General features: G+C 45.6%; 1 protein-coding gene across 1 annotated transcript in view; it reads left to right on the top strand.

The window, feature by feature from the left end:
* Positions 1–10,486, top strand: part of LOC101995481 (solute carrier family 22 member 1) — a 27,370-nt gene extending 16,884 nt beyond the window's left edge. Inside the window, exons 8-11 of the mRNA XM_005363382.1 lie at positions 1,102–1,210; positions 4,930–5,042; positions 6,981–7,083; positions 10,277–10,486. Coding sequence (XP_005363439.1) covers positions 1,102–1,210; positions 4,930–5,042; positions 6,981–7,083; positions 10,277–10,343 — 392 coding nt within the window. The 3' untranslated portion in view covers positions 10,344–10,486. The remainder of the gene's footprint in view (positions 1–1,101; positions 1,211–4,929; positions 5,043–6,980; positions 7,084–10,276) is intronic.
* The last annotated feature ends 2,508 nt before the right edge of the window (positions 10,487–12,994 follow it).

Genomic DNA, 12,994 nt, shown 5'->3' with positions numbered 1-12,994 from the left:
ACTGAGATCAGGAGGTCTTGGCAAACCTAAATGGAGTGAGAAAGGGGTGCTCAGGCAGGGGCCAGCAAGGGTGGGGACTCAAGGGGACAGAGCCTGGCCTTAAAGGAACAGTGCACATCTGAATTCTTAGTGTTGGACAGTTAGGGGAGCAGGCGGCATGAGGTCCAGCATTAACTGGAGATAGCAAATTTAGCCCAGTAGTGATCTCAAATGCTGAGATCATTGGCCTTGTCAGGAGTGGCTTAGCTACACTACAGTGTACATAGATCCTTGGTACCCCAGACTCAAGTGCAGAGAGACTCATCTGTCCTCTTAAGGTCTCTTGTCCAGTGACCTTAACTGGTATGGACCTTCCATGGGCGGAATAGTGGAGCAGAAACCATGTTGTGGCCACAGGCAAGCAACCTCTGTTCTCTTTAGAAGTCACCAGTCAAGCCAGTGTCTGGGGACAGGGCCAAGATGACATGTGTGTAAATACAGAGACCTTTTTAGGGAGGGGACCTGGCTTAGAGCCATGGCCACTTGAGCACTGGTGATAAGCCAGGCCAACAGTGGATGACGGTTAGTGATAATCTCTCTCCCTTCCTTTCTTTGGTTGGAAATGAGGATTAGGTGGATGCTTGCTTCAAGGGCCCTGTTTACACCACACCTCCTGTACCTCAGGTCAAGTCAGCAACATCTTCCTGTATAATAAGTAAAAGCCAGGTTTTCACTGCTGTGGGCGGACCGGGCATTTGTGTCATACCTAAGTCCCACAGCAGCCCACAGACTGTGTTTGTTCATTCCGTGGGGGCTCAGCAAGCCAAGGCATAGATAAATACATAGCTTATTTCTATTTGGCATGCCTGGTGGAGCCAGGACAGATTTGAGCAGTTCAATTTTTCTTATGCATGAAGAACCTTCCAGAATATGTCCTTAGCAAGTCCCCAACTCCCCTCACGTGGACATCAGTTTGCTTCTCCAGGTGGAGAGGATTATTTCTTTGGCTCTTCCTGTTTTCCGGGGTCCTAGCCAGCACAGCCCCTTCCCAGTTTCTCCCCTGTTGACTCCAGCTCATGCAGGGAGCATCCTCGCTCTAACCATCTGTTTGCTTCTCCCCAGAGCTGCATTGGTTGAACACCACCCTGGCTTGTCTGGGCCGTATGGGAGCCACCATTGTGCTGCAGATGGTCTGCCTGGTGAATGCTGAGCTGTACCCTACCTTTGTCAGGTCAGGCCACAAACGGGGGTGGACACTGAGGTCCTGACACTGAGGGGGAGGACGCTGAGGACCCGACTGCCAGGCAGATAGCAGCATTTCTAAGACATTTCTGGAAGATGCCTCCAAGGCTGGGTCCCTGCAATAGTTCCTTTCTTTGCTGTGAGAAAATATTGGAGCAAGGCAACTTAAGAAAGGAAAGGTTTCCTCTGGCTCACATTTCAAGGGGCTACAGTTCATCATGGCGGGGAAGTGTGACTGGCTAGAGTGGGAGGCTGGCTGGCCACACTGCCTTGGCAGCCAGGAAGTAGGGAGTAAACAGGAAGTGGGGGCAGACTATAAAACCAAGGCCCACTCTTAGTGACTCAGGTCCTCGTCTTTAGAGAAATGGCCGGTGAGGTAATTTTCCTGTGCTTGGGTCACCTCTGTGGTTGTTGGGTTGTGGTTGTTGATAGGTTCTGCATACCAGCCCCTCATTCGATACCGGACTTCTATTGAAGGCTGCTTTCCACTCTGGGGATTGCTTTCTTGGTGAACAGAGGTTTTACGTTTTCATACAGTCCAACATCTCTTTCACTTTTGCTGTCTATGCTTTGGTGTTTTTTTTTTTTTCTTAAAGTTTCATATACACAGAGCAAAAGTGACCTATTCTAGAACACAGTTTGATGAGTTTGGGTGATGTATGTTTAGTGCATACATATACATTTATGTGTATTACTCTTCAGCTCTTGTCCCAACCAAAATAGAGCATATTTCCCTAGCCCCCACCAAGTTTCTTCACACCGCCTCACATCAAGTCTCTCGTAGACTCCTTCCTACCCGCATAGGTTTGCCTCCCCAGGACCATCAGGAAGTGAAAGGTCACAACACGGGGGCCTTTGTCTGGCTCCTGTTATTAATTATGATGTGCTGTATCCGCCTCACTGTGTTTGTCAATGCCTTGTTCTTTCCTGAAAAGTCTTCCAGAATGTGAATGTCCCCGTACCCGCTTCTCCATCAGCAGGTGAACTCCTGCTGCCGGCATAGGACAATGAGGTAGCCGCTGTCAACATCCATGGGGAGATTTTGAATGGATTCACGTTCTTATTTGACTCGGATGAATACAGGGATGGAATTGCAGGAGCAGACTTAGATATATGTGTGTTTAACTTTATTTAAAAAAAAAACTCAACAGTAAACGTAAACCTATCTTTCCAAAGATACTGTGCCTTTTTCATCCTCCAGGCCTGTGTTGAGGATGGAGGTCAGGGTTTGGTGTGTTCACTTGGAGGTCCTCTTGGAAGGCAGAGGCTTCATGGCAGCTTTACTTTTCCTAGATCTGGATGAGGCTCAGTATCTGTGCGTGAGCTCACTGCCACCACAAAGAGCTTAGATTTTAGAGTTATTTAAAACACACTTATCGTGTATGTGTGTGTGTGTGTGTGTGTGTGTGTGTGTGTGTGTGAGAGAGAGAGAGAGAGAGAGAGAGAGAGAGAGAGAGAGGGAGAGGGAGCCTGTGTGTAGAAGTCAGATGACAGCTTGCAGGAAGTTCTTCTCTCCTACCACAGGGGTCTTGGGGATTGAACTCAGGTCATTAGACTTGGCAGCAAGCACCTTTACCTTCTGCTCCTTATTTCCAGTCCTAAGATCTTAACTTGGGAGAAGAATATTTTAATTGTGAAAGTAACTACTTCATTTGAATTTAAAAAAAAATGGACATTATCCTAACCTGCCCTTGGGTAGATTCTTTTTCTCCTTGTATAAGTTATTTCCTCTCCATTTGTTCTTATGAAAGTATCGAGGAATATTCCAGCTATCCAGTTCTATTAAGAGCTGCAGCTCAGTGAGCCAGACGACACAGACAACTCAGCCTACTCTTTCCTTTCTTTGGCCAATTCCTTTATTTAAAAAAAAAAACATCTTAAACTCTTGTTTGAAAAAAGTTGCTTGATCTGAGTACAAGGAGATGAAGGTGAATTAAGGGGAAAACTTTTTTTTCCAGGGCTAGATAATAATGAGACCCTGTCTCAAAAAACTAAAACCCCAAAAAACCCCAAAATGAAAACAAAACCCCAAACAAATGAGAACAACAATTAACCAAGGGGGAGGGATCTTCTGTGTTAGTACTTTTGAGCCCAGATTCTAAAAATGAAATAGCCAGGACAAACAAGTCTACTGTCGTGGATACCAGACCCAGAGATATGGTCAAAGGTGCTGTGCGTTGCTGTAACAAAATGCCTGAAATAGTCAACTTTTTTCTTTTTTTTATTACTTTATAAATAATAGGAATCAAAATTTCCTCTTCCTCCCCTCCTCCCACTTCCCTCCTGCTCCTCCACTCACCCTTCCTCCCTCCCTCCCCCTCCAGTCCTAAGAGAGGGTAGGGTTCCCTGCCCTGTGGGAATTCCAAGGCCCTCCTCCCTCCATCCAGGCTTAGGAAGGTCTGCATCCAAATAGACTAGGGTCCAAAAAAACCATTACATGCAGTAGAGACAAATCCCAGTGCCATTATCATTGACTTCTCAGTCTCCCCAGTTGTCAGCCACATTCAGAGAGTCCAATTTGATCCCATGCTTGTCAGTCCCAGTCCAGCTGGCTTTGGTGAGCTCCCATTAGTTCAGGCACAGGGTCTCAGTGGGTGGACCAACCCCTCGTGGTCCTGACTTCCTTGAACATATTCTCCTTCCTTCTGTTCTTCAACTGGACCTTGGGAGCTGGAGTGAGCTCCCACGGTCCAGTTGAATAGTCAATTTTTAAAAGGGAAAGGCCTAGCTTAACTTCTATTTCCATCTATGGTCACTTGATCCTGTTGCTGTGGGGTTGGGGCTCAAGATTAAAAAAAAAACACCATGACCAGATTGTGTGGCCAGGAAGCTAAATAGAGAGAAGGAAGAGGAAAGACTGGGGTTCCCATGGCCCCCTTAAGGCATACTCCTGCTAACTCAACTTCCTTACATTAGATCCTACCTTCTAAAGGTTCCATTATCTCATTCATTATAGCATCACTACCCAGTGACCAACCTCCCTAAACGACAGCAATTGCGAGGTGTCTGGTCTTCTATGGAGGAGTGGTACCTCCCTGAGTGCCCTTTTCTGCTGTGCACTGGGTGATAAACATTCACAGAAAGTAGGCAAGGAAGCTGGATGCCCAGAAACAACCTTAAACCCAATGTCTGTACATACACAGCCATGCGAGTCCCAGTATCTACAGTTAAGTGGATCAAACGCAGATAGCAAAAGGCATTCGTGGCCACCCGTCCTTGTAAACATTCCTGATTCAAAGACGGACTATCTGAAATGCAGAACATTTACTCCCAGTGGGGTCTGAGCCAAGCAGCTCTCTTTACCTTCTGAGCATTGATGTTGATACCAGGCATCGCCTGCTATGAGTCTGGGTCTTCTAAACCTAGTCACACAGAGATATTGTGTTCTCTTCCTAAGTGACAACACATCACAGCCCTGGGACAGGAGTGGGGCAGAGCTAGGGTTTAAGTCAGAGAATATGTATGCGCGTTCATTTCCACAGGGCGCTGAGTTGGCCACAAGGAGTGTGAGGGCTGAGCATAGGAGATACAATTACAGAGGTAGGCTATCTTTTTCTGCTGCTGGAGCGGTGGTAAGCCCATACCTACCTCTGCGCTCGTCTGCCACCATCTTTCACACAGCTCTTCCCCAGAGCCTTCTCGAGGATGCTGCGAACATCTTGGAGCTAAAACATGAAGCTGACCCTTTGGGTCTCTGTGTCTTTCCAGGAATCTTGCAATGATGGTATGCTCTGCCCTGTGTGACCTGGGTGGGATCTTCACCCCCTTTATGGTGTTCAGGCTGATGGAAGTTTGGCAAGCCTTGCCCCTCATTTTGTTTGGTAAGACTTCATGGGCTGTTCCCTGCTTCAGGCCTGGTGGAGGGCATTATGGGAACACTCAGCAGCTGCTTGTAGAGTGGGCGTCGAGGATGGAGCATGGGATTCAGCTAGCTATCTCCTGATTCATTCTGCCTTGCATTTCAGGAAATAATAAGATGTAATTCCCATGGAGTAGCCAGAGAGTTCCATCTTGTGCCTCCAGAATCTCTCAACCCATCCTGCAGTCTACAGGCTGATGGTCTTTTGATGTAATCTCCTGCTTTCTTGTGCATTTAATTCCTTCTTGTAAATTTATTTTTATTTCATGTACAGTGGTTTGCCTATGTGAGGGTGTCAGTCCCCTGGAACTGGAGTTACTGACAGTTGTGAGCTGCCACGTGGGTGCTGGTAATTGGTCCTCCGGAAGAGCAGCCAGTTCTCTGTACTGTTGAACCATCCCTCCAGTCCTGTGCATTTAATTTCCAATTGGTATGCACTGAGCACTCCATTGCTAGGGTATGATGGTGATGAGCAATTATCCCTTTCTGAGTGTGGTGGTGCTCAGCTGTCATCCCAGCGCACTGGAGACCGAGGGAAGATAACTACAGGACTAAGGACTTGCAAGGGCTGTGTGTGAGACTCTGTTTCTGAGAGCAAGGTGGAGAAGACATAAGGAGTCACATGGGAATCCACATTCTCTTTCCTCTTTGTTGATAAGCTGGACTGGTGAAAGAGGATAGGAATACCTTTTCTGTCCCCCAGCCTAGAGAAGGAGTCTAAGACGTGCTCACCCACCAGCAGAAAGTAAAGGGTCTGGTGTGTGCAGAAAGATGCCATTCCTGGCACAGGCAAATGCAGGGAAAAGTCAAGGGAGGGAGAGAGTTAGAGAATGGATTGGAGTGAGAGGGAGGAAGGGAAGAGAAAAAGAAAGAAGGAAGGAAGGAAGGGAAAAGGAAAGAAAGGAAGGAAAAATGGAGGGAAGGAAGGAAAGAGTAATAAGTAGGGCACATATAGGTTGGCCATGCTCTCCAGTTCTGCCTCCACCCCATCTCTATACTTATATAACCTATGTATCTGTCACTTCTGTATCTAAGCATGCTGTATCTATCTATATATGTTTCTATTATCTACCTTTTTTCTTTCTTTCATCTTTTATGCATGTATGTATCTATCATCTGTCTGTCTATCTATCTATCTATCTATCTATCTATCTATCTATCTATCTATCTAATCTATCTATCATCTATTATCTATCACCAATCAACCAACCATCCATCTCTCTCTCCATCTACCTACCTATCATCTGTCATGTATCTATCATCAATTAACCAATCATCTTTCTTTCTTTCTTTCTTTCTTTCTTTCTTTCTTTCTTTCTTTCTTTCTTTCTTTCTTTCTTTCTCTATCAATCATATGTATTTATTATCTATATATAATCTGTCTGTCAATCAACATATCATCTCTCTATCATCAAAATCAATGTATCATCTAGCTATCATTAATCAATATCTATCTATCTATCTATCTATCTATCTATCTATCTATCTATCTATCTATCTATCTATCATCTATCACTTAGCTATCTATCAATGCATATACCCTTTATTTATCTACCATGTATTTATCAGTCACCTATCACCATCTGTCTATCTATAATAACAATTTAAAATAGATATTTACATTTTTCTCAAGGTATTCAACTTCACAAATCCCATGATGCTTAAATATTAGCTACTTCGGAATTTCATACTTTGGTAGAAGCAAAATGAAGGCAAATATTGCCTTGTCTTTCTTTTGTATTTTCTTAAATATCCCATTGCTTCCAGTTCTTTCCTAAATGTTCTTGATAACTTTTAAAGATAAACAGCATGTCTTCCTTACCCTCTCCGGCTCACTGCCCTCATATAAGGGGCATGAATGTGTTCTAACACTCTTCTTTGAACTCTGTTTCATTTGTAGGGCTTTTGGGCCTGACTGCTGGGGCCATGACATTTCTTCTTCCAGAGACCAAGGGTGTGACTTTGCCTGAGACTATCGAAGAAGCAGAGAACCTACGGAAGGGGTGAGGGCTGTGGTGCCAGGAGGGGAGGTGTGGTCTCCTCCTCTATAAAGGGTCGCAGCATTGCTGCTCACTCTACTCTATTCTAAGGGTTGGCGAGAGCTTTTCAGATGCTTGTGGGTTTGGAAAGGTCTGCAGAGCTGCTGGAGATGGGAACTGAACTCAGCTGCTGAGCTCTGTGAGGAAAGCAGAAACACAGACCTGGCTTCTTAGTGGTCAGTTGTCCCATGCTGCCTTAGGGGTGGTGGCAATTGTCTCATGCTGATTCAGGGACAGTGGACAGTTGTCCCTTACTGCATCATGAATAGCAGGAAATTGCTCCACACTGCATTGGGGCAGTAGTCAGTTGTCCCACACAGCATCAGGACCATGGGGTTCTGTTGCTTCAGGGACAGTGAATAGTGGTCACGTGTTGGTTGTATCAGAGACAGCCAGCCTTTGCTGGTCATGCTGACTGCCAGAGCACTAAGATCTCTGGTCCACCTGACTTTTGAACATCTGTAGAACTAGTCTCCTGACCTTATTAGAAATTGTTGGGTCAGATTCCTTAGTGGCGTTCTGTACAAAGAATGTTAAGTCAGTAATGAGAGGAGGAAAGAAAAAAATGCCAGGTAAGGAAGTCTTTCTGGCTCCGTTCATGACTCTGTTGCCTCTGTGCGAGAGAGAGAAAGACCATGGGAGCCATGGGGACCTGGGCTTAAAATCAGACGTTCTCATATAGTTTGGGGTCTGCCATTGAACCCTTGGCTTCTAATGAGTCCAAGGGCTGCCAGGTAAACCCAGGGAGTCAAAGTGGGTTTGTGGGACTGATCTGGGAAACAGAAGAGTCACAAAGGGATCTTGGGAAAAGGCAGAGTCTCTCTCTCTCTCTCTCTCTCTCTCTCTCTCTCTCTCTCTCTCTCTCTCTCTCAACTTTTGAGATAGAGTCTCTCTGTGTAGCCTGGCTGGCCTAGAATTCACCGTGTAGACCAGACTGTCCTCAAACTCATAGAGATCTCCCTGCCTCTGCCTCCTGAGTGCTGGGATTAAAGGTACACAACCATGCCTAGTGCTTCTTTCCTTTTATCTTTTATTAAGAATTTTTAAAAATATAATCTTTTCTTATTTTACATAGCTATCCCAGTTCCCACTCCCTCCCCTCCCCCTCTTCCTTTCCCTCTCCCTCCCATCTTCCCATTCACTCCCCAGAGAGGGTAACGCTTCCCGTGGGGAGCCGACAAAATCTGACACTTCACTTTGGGGAAAGACCAAGGCCCTCTCCCTATATCTAGTCTGAACAAGGTTTCCCTTCAAAAAGAATGTGCTCCTTCCTAGATGCCAGTTCAAGCGCTAGGGATAAATACTGGTCCCACAGAATGTCCAAGCCTCACAACTGTCCCCCACATTCAGTGAGCCTAGTTTGGTCCTATGCAGGTTTCCCTGCTGTCAGTCCAGAGTCAGTGAACTTCCTCTAGCTCAGGTCAGCTGTTTCTGTGGGTATCCCCATCATGGTCTTGACCCCTTTGCTCATATTATCACTCCCCCCTCTCTTGGACTGGTCTCCGGTGGCTCAGCCCAGTGCTTCACTGTGAATCTCTGCATCTGCTTCCATCAGTTGCTGGATGAATGATGACAATTAAGGTAGTCATCAGTCTGATTACAGGGGACAGCTTTCCTTTTGACTTAGAAAGTGAGCCCAGGAGTTGGTTTAAGTTCTGCCAGTGGTGCCCCAGAGGCAGGTGCCCTCTGAACCTTGCTGTGAGACGTTCTGGGGTTCTCAGCACCAGTTAGGGACATCGGTTTAATGCTGTGCACTGTGGTGGTGATCTCCTGTTTTTGGTTCCAATAGGCAAAAATGTATAGCTGATGTTCTGTTATCAGACTCCAAACTGATTCTTCATGATTTATTGATAGCACATGGCCATCCTTTAAGATCTTTGTGGGATACTTAGTCCATCCGCTCCTGTAGGGGAGGCTGAACACTCCTGACTGGAGCCCGGCCTTGTGCAGCCTTTCTTCTCTCTGTTCCATACAAAACCAGGACGCAAGCCATTTGCGCTAACCGTTATCTTTCTCTATTGCTGGCTCTCCTACTCTCTCTGTTTTGAGACAAGGCTGCATTTTTTTCTTTTCAACAGAACATCTCATTTTTTATTTGTTGACAATTTCATACACATAGTTAATGTATCGTGTTCTGATCCACCCCCAACTGTCTGTCTCAACATTTCCTCTGTGTACTCATAAGGTTTTCCCTTCCCCCTTCATGCTGTCTTCTGCTCTTTTTGTGTTTTGTTTTTGGTACCCCATCTTTTTGAGAGTTTTATCCCTGGGCAGAGGGACTAGGCAATGTGTTTCCCCACCTCCTTCCCCAGGTCCCGATGACAAACTAAAGTTTGATTCTACCAAAGTTACTCCCGGAATAATGAACTTGTTAGGCTGGGTCAGGGGTTGTAAGTAAGATCATGGGTGACCCCAAAGCAGCAGCACTGGAAAGTCAGTGCTTGCATGGATGGAGGACCTCCTTTTAGGCCGCCTCAGTACAGATGCTCTAGTCCCTCCTTGAGACCCCAAGGACGTGTGTAATTAGGGCAGAACTGCATGCACCCTGCTGGGAGGAGTGACTGGATCCTGAGTAGGGGGTCTGATGGTCCTCCCCAAACTCTCCTCCTTGGAGGGGATGTCAACGGTCTCAGCTGTGATGTTCTTTGCAGATGCAGCTGATGAAGATAGTGGTTGTTCTGCTTGGAGGATAGCACTGTGCCACACCCATTAAATCCCATTAGTGCTGCCTGTTGGAATGTTGGCTGGCCTTGTTGGCTTGATCTTGTTCAGGTCTTGTACGGGTAACCATGGCTGCAGTAAACTCATGGGTGCAATGGTCATGTCATGTCCAGGAGGCAGTACTCTTTCATCGCACTCTTCCCTGTCCTCTGCCTTTTATTCTTCCTGTCCCTGCTTATGCCTTACTCCCCAAGCCTCAACGTTGCAAGTTTCTTTATCAAGACTGTTAAGCTGAGCAAGATGGCTCATGACTCTTGTTCCAACACTTGAGACGCTGAGGCAGACTCATCCACACGGTGACTTTGAGGCCAGCATTTCTACACAGTGAGTGACAGGCCAGCAACAGTTATGTCACTAGACCCCATGTTAAGTATCAGACAAGCAAGATGTTGATTGTTTATTCACTAACTGTAGTTTTTGTTTATGGTTGCTACAGGAAATCAAAGGCCAAAGAAAACAAGATTTATCTTCAGGTCCAAACAGGCAAACCTCCAGAAATCTGACAGAGACCCTGTGCCAGGATCTGAGTGGCAGAGAGAAAAGGGGTCTCGCCACTTGGAGAACTCCCAGAAGCCTTTGCCTTCCCATACTCTTCTATGTCGCCAGCTTCCAATGAATACCAACCCTAAAGGGTCTTCTGAAAGTGCATCGTCTGGTTTCTTTCGACTCCCAAAATGCCCTGGTTGTCTCTGGCCTGTCTGTCTGTCCTGGTGGGAGTTGCTGGTACTGCTGGTGCCTTAAAGCAGTGGTTCTCAACCTGTGGGTCATGAACCCCAAGAGGCCATCAGAAAATACCTACATTTACATCATAATTTGTAACAGTAGCAAAATTACAGTTATGAAGTAGCAAGGAAAATAATTTTCTGGTTGGGGGGTCACCACAACACGAGGAACTGTATTAAAGTTTCACAGCCTTAGGGAGGTTGAGAACCACTGCTCATTTTGAAGGTGCACAGTCTGTAAGCATGGCCACCAAAACAGGCCTCTGCTTTCTGTCCTAACTGCGACATTCCTCTCTGAAGGAGACACCTTTGCACATGTAAGTATTTACATTGTCAAAAGCAGTTTAACTGGGGATGGCTTGGAAGGCAGTTAGTGTTTTAAAATGGCAGTTCCCAGTCTTGTTTAGCACATGTGATGAGGACAGACCTGATGCATATGACTATGACTTTTTGAGAAAGACATTTCTCCTACCCGTGTTTTTGGAATGGGTTGTTCTGCACTGCTTCTGTTTTTGGTTCTTACTGCTAAGGTCAGAGGATGAATTTATAATATTCAGTATAATATTAAAGTGAGAAGGAGCTCATTTTGTCTGGAAACTAGACTTTGGGTTGTTCACGAGCTATGTGGGCTCATGTCTATTGTAGATAATACCAGCAACATCCAGTAGAGACCAAAGGCAGGAGGCCAGATTAACTGTCTGGAAGGAAAAGAGGTGAGGAGTTAGAATAAAACCTAGGATGATGAGAAAGAACAAGTAATTCTTAAACATGGAGAACTAGGAAACTGCCGACAAACATACAGACATGGGCCATACGCCCCTTCTCACCAAGTCGCTCATAGGAAGAAGCGGTGTGTTTCTGCCCCTCCGACATGCAAATCTGGTAGAAAACATGCCTGCTTTTAGAAGGAAATTCAGTACTGCTTAGCAATTTATTGACCTCAATGTGCCAGGTACTCAGTGTTGGTCTTCGGAAGAGCTGGATTGTGTTTCCATCTTGAGGCGGTTAGGGGAGGGCATTTATTATCATTATATAAAAAGAAGGGAGTTTCTACCTTATTCTTAAGATGGAAGACTTATCCTAGCTTCTCATGGCCATGGCATGCCCTTACATGTAAGTGCTCATGCGTGTTCTCTCATACACATGTGCAGAAGTCAGGATAAGCAATATTCCAAGGAGGTTTGTTTTTGTTCCCTTGCTGGACGTGGCCACCATTGTCTCCTGATGGTGGCTTCCCAGTACCCTTGGACTGATGAATTGTTCATGGTCTTTATCATGATTAGGAATTTAAAAATGTGTATTTTTTGCTTATTTACTTGTTTATTTATTTTGAGATAGAGTCTTATGTACAACAAGCTGGCCCTGAACTTGCTGTGTAGTTGAGGGTGACCTTGAACTTCAACTCTAATCTTCCTCCCTTCACTGGGTGGGATTGCAGGCCTGCACCACCATGCTCGGCTTCCTGTAGTGCTGGGGATGGAGCCCAGGGCTTCCTGCATGCTAAGAAAGCTTTCTACCAACAGGGCTACATTCCTAGCCCATGATTGGGCATCTTAAAATTGCTGGCTATGGGGTTGGAGGGATAGCTCCACGGTTTACAGCACTTGTTGCTCTTGCAGAGGACGGAAGATCTGGGTTCAATTCCCGGCACCCACATTGCTTCTTACAACCCTCCATGACTCCCGTTCCAGGGGACCCGACACCCTGTCCTGGCCTCTGCAGGCACCAGGCATGCACATGGTGCATGCACACACATGCAGGCAAAATACTCATACGTATAAAATAAAAAAAATCTGTAAAAATTGCTGTCTTTTACTATTTTATTGAAAGAAAAAAATGATTTATAAAGCTTTGGATGGTTATTATAATTTAGGATGTCATTTGGTGGGAGGAAGGCAAGCGACATTAATAGAAAGGTGTTTCACATGAGAGAATTGCAAGGGTGAGGAAAAACTCAGCAGTTAAATGAAGAGGCATCTGTTTCCACACAAGAGCACAGAGCACAGAGCAAACCATAATTTGCTAAAATAGGATTCTAAGAAGGGGTATTGTGACTAGACTTTGGGACAAAAAAAAAATAGAGTTCATGAGAGCAGGCAAGTGTTTTTGCCAAAGAGCATGGCCTCGGAGTTATCCAGGGCAGTGTTAAAAAGACAGAGATGCCTAAATAAGGAAGGCTTCAGATGGTCAAGCAGAGACAATTTCAGCATCGCAAAGACAGTAATTATGGTCACTAGGAATAAGTTTGGCTCCATTAAAAGAACAACAGCACTTACAGAGAACAGATAATAGAATTCGCGCCAAAGAAAACGCACCCATGAGCTTCTATAACGTTTATAAACTGTTCTATCAATTCAACCCGACTAGCCCGGGCCTTGTGCTGGGGGATGAGCACAACTAATAAGCACACACACAGTTAGGAGGTGGAAGAG

The sequence above is a fragment of the Microtus ochrogaster genome, linkage group LG9, assembly GCF_000317375.1.
Source record: "Microtus ochrogaster isolate Prairie Vole_2 linkage group LG9, MicOch1.0, whole genome shotgun sequence".
Classification (NCBI taxonomy): Eukaryota; Metazoa; Chordata; class Mammalia; order Rodentia; family Cricetidae; genus Microtus; species Microtus ochrogaster.
This window is presented reverse-complemented; position numbering and strand designations above follow the sequence as displayed.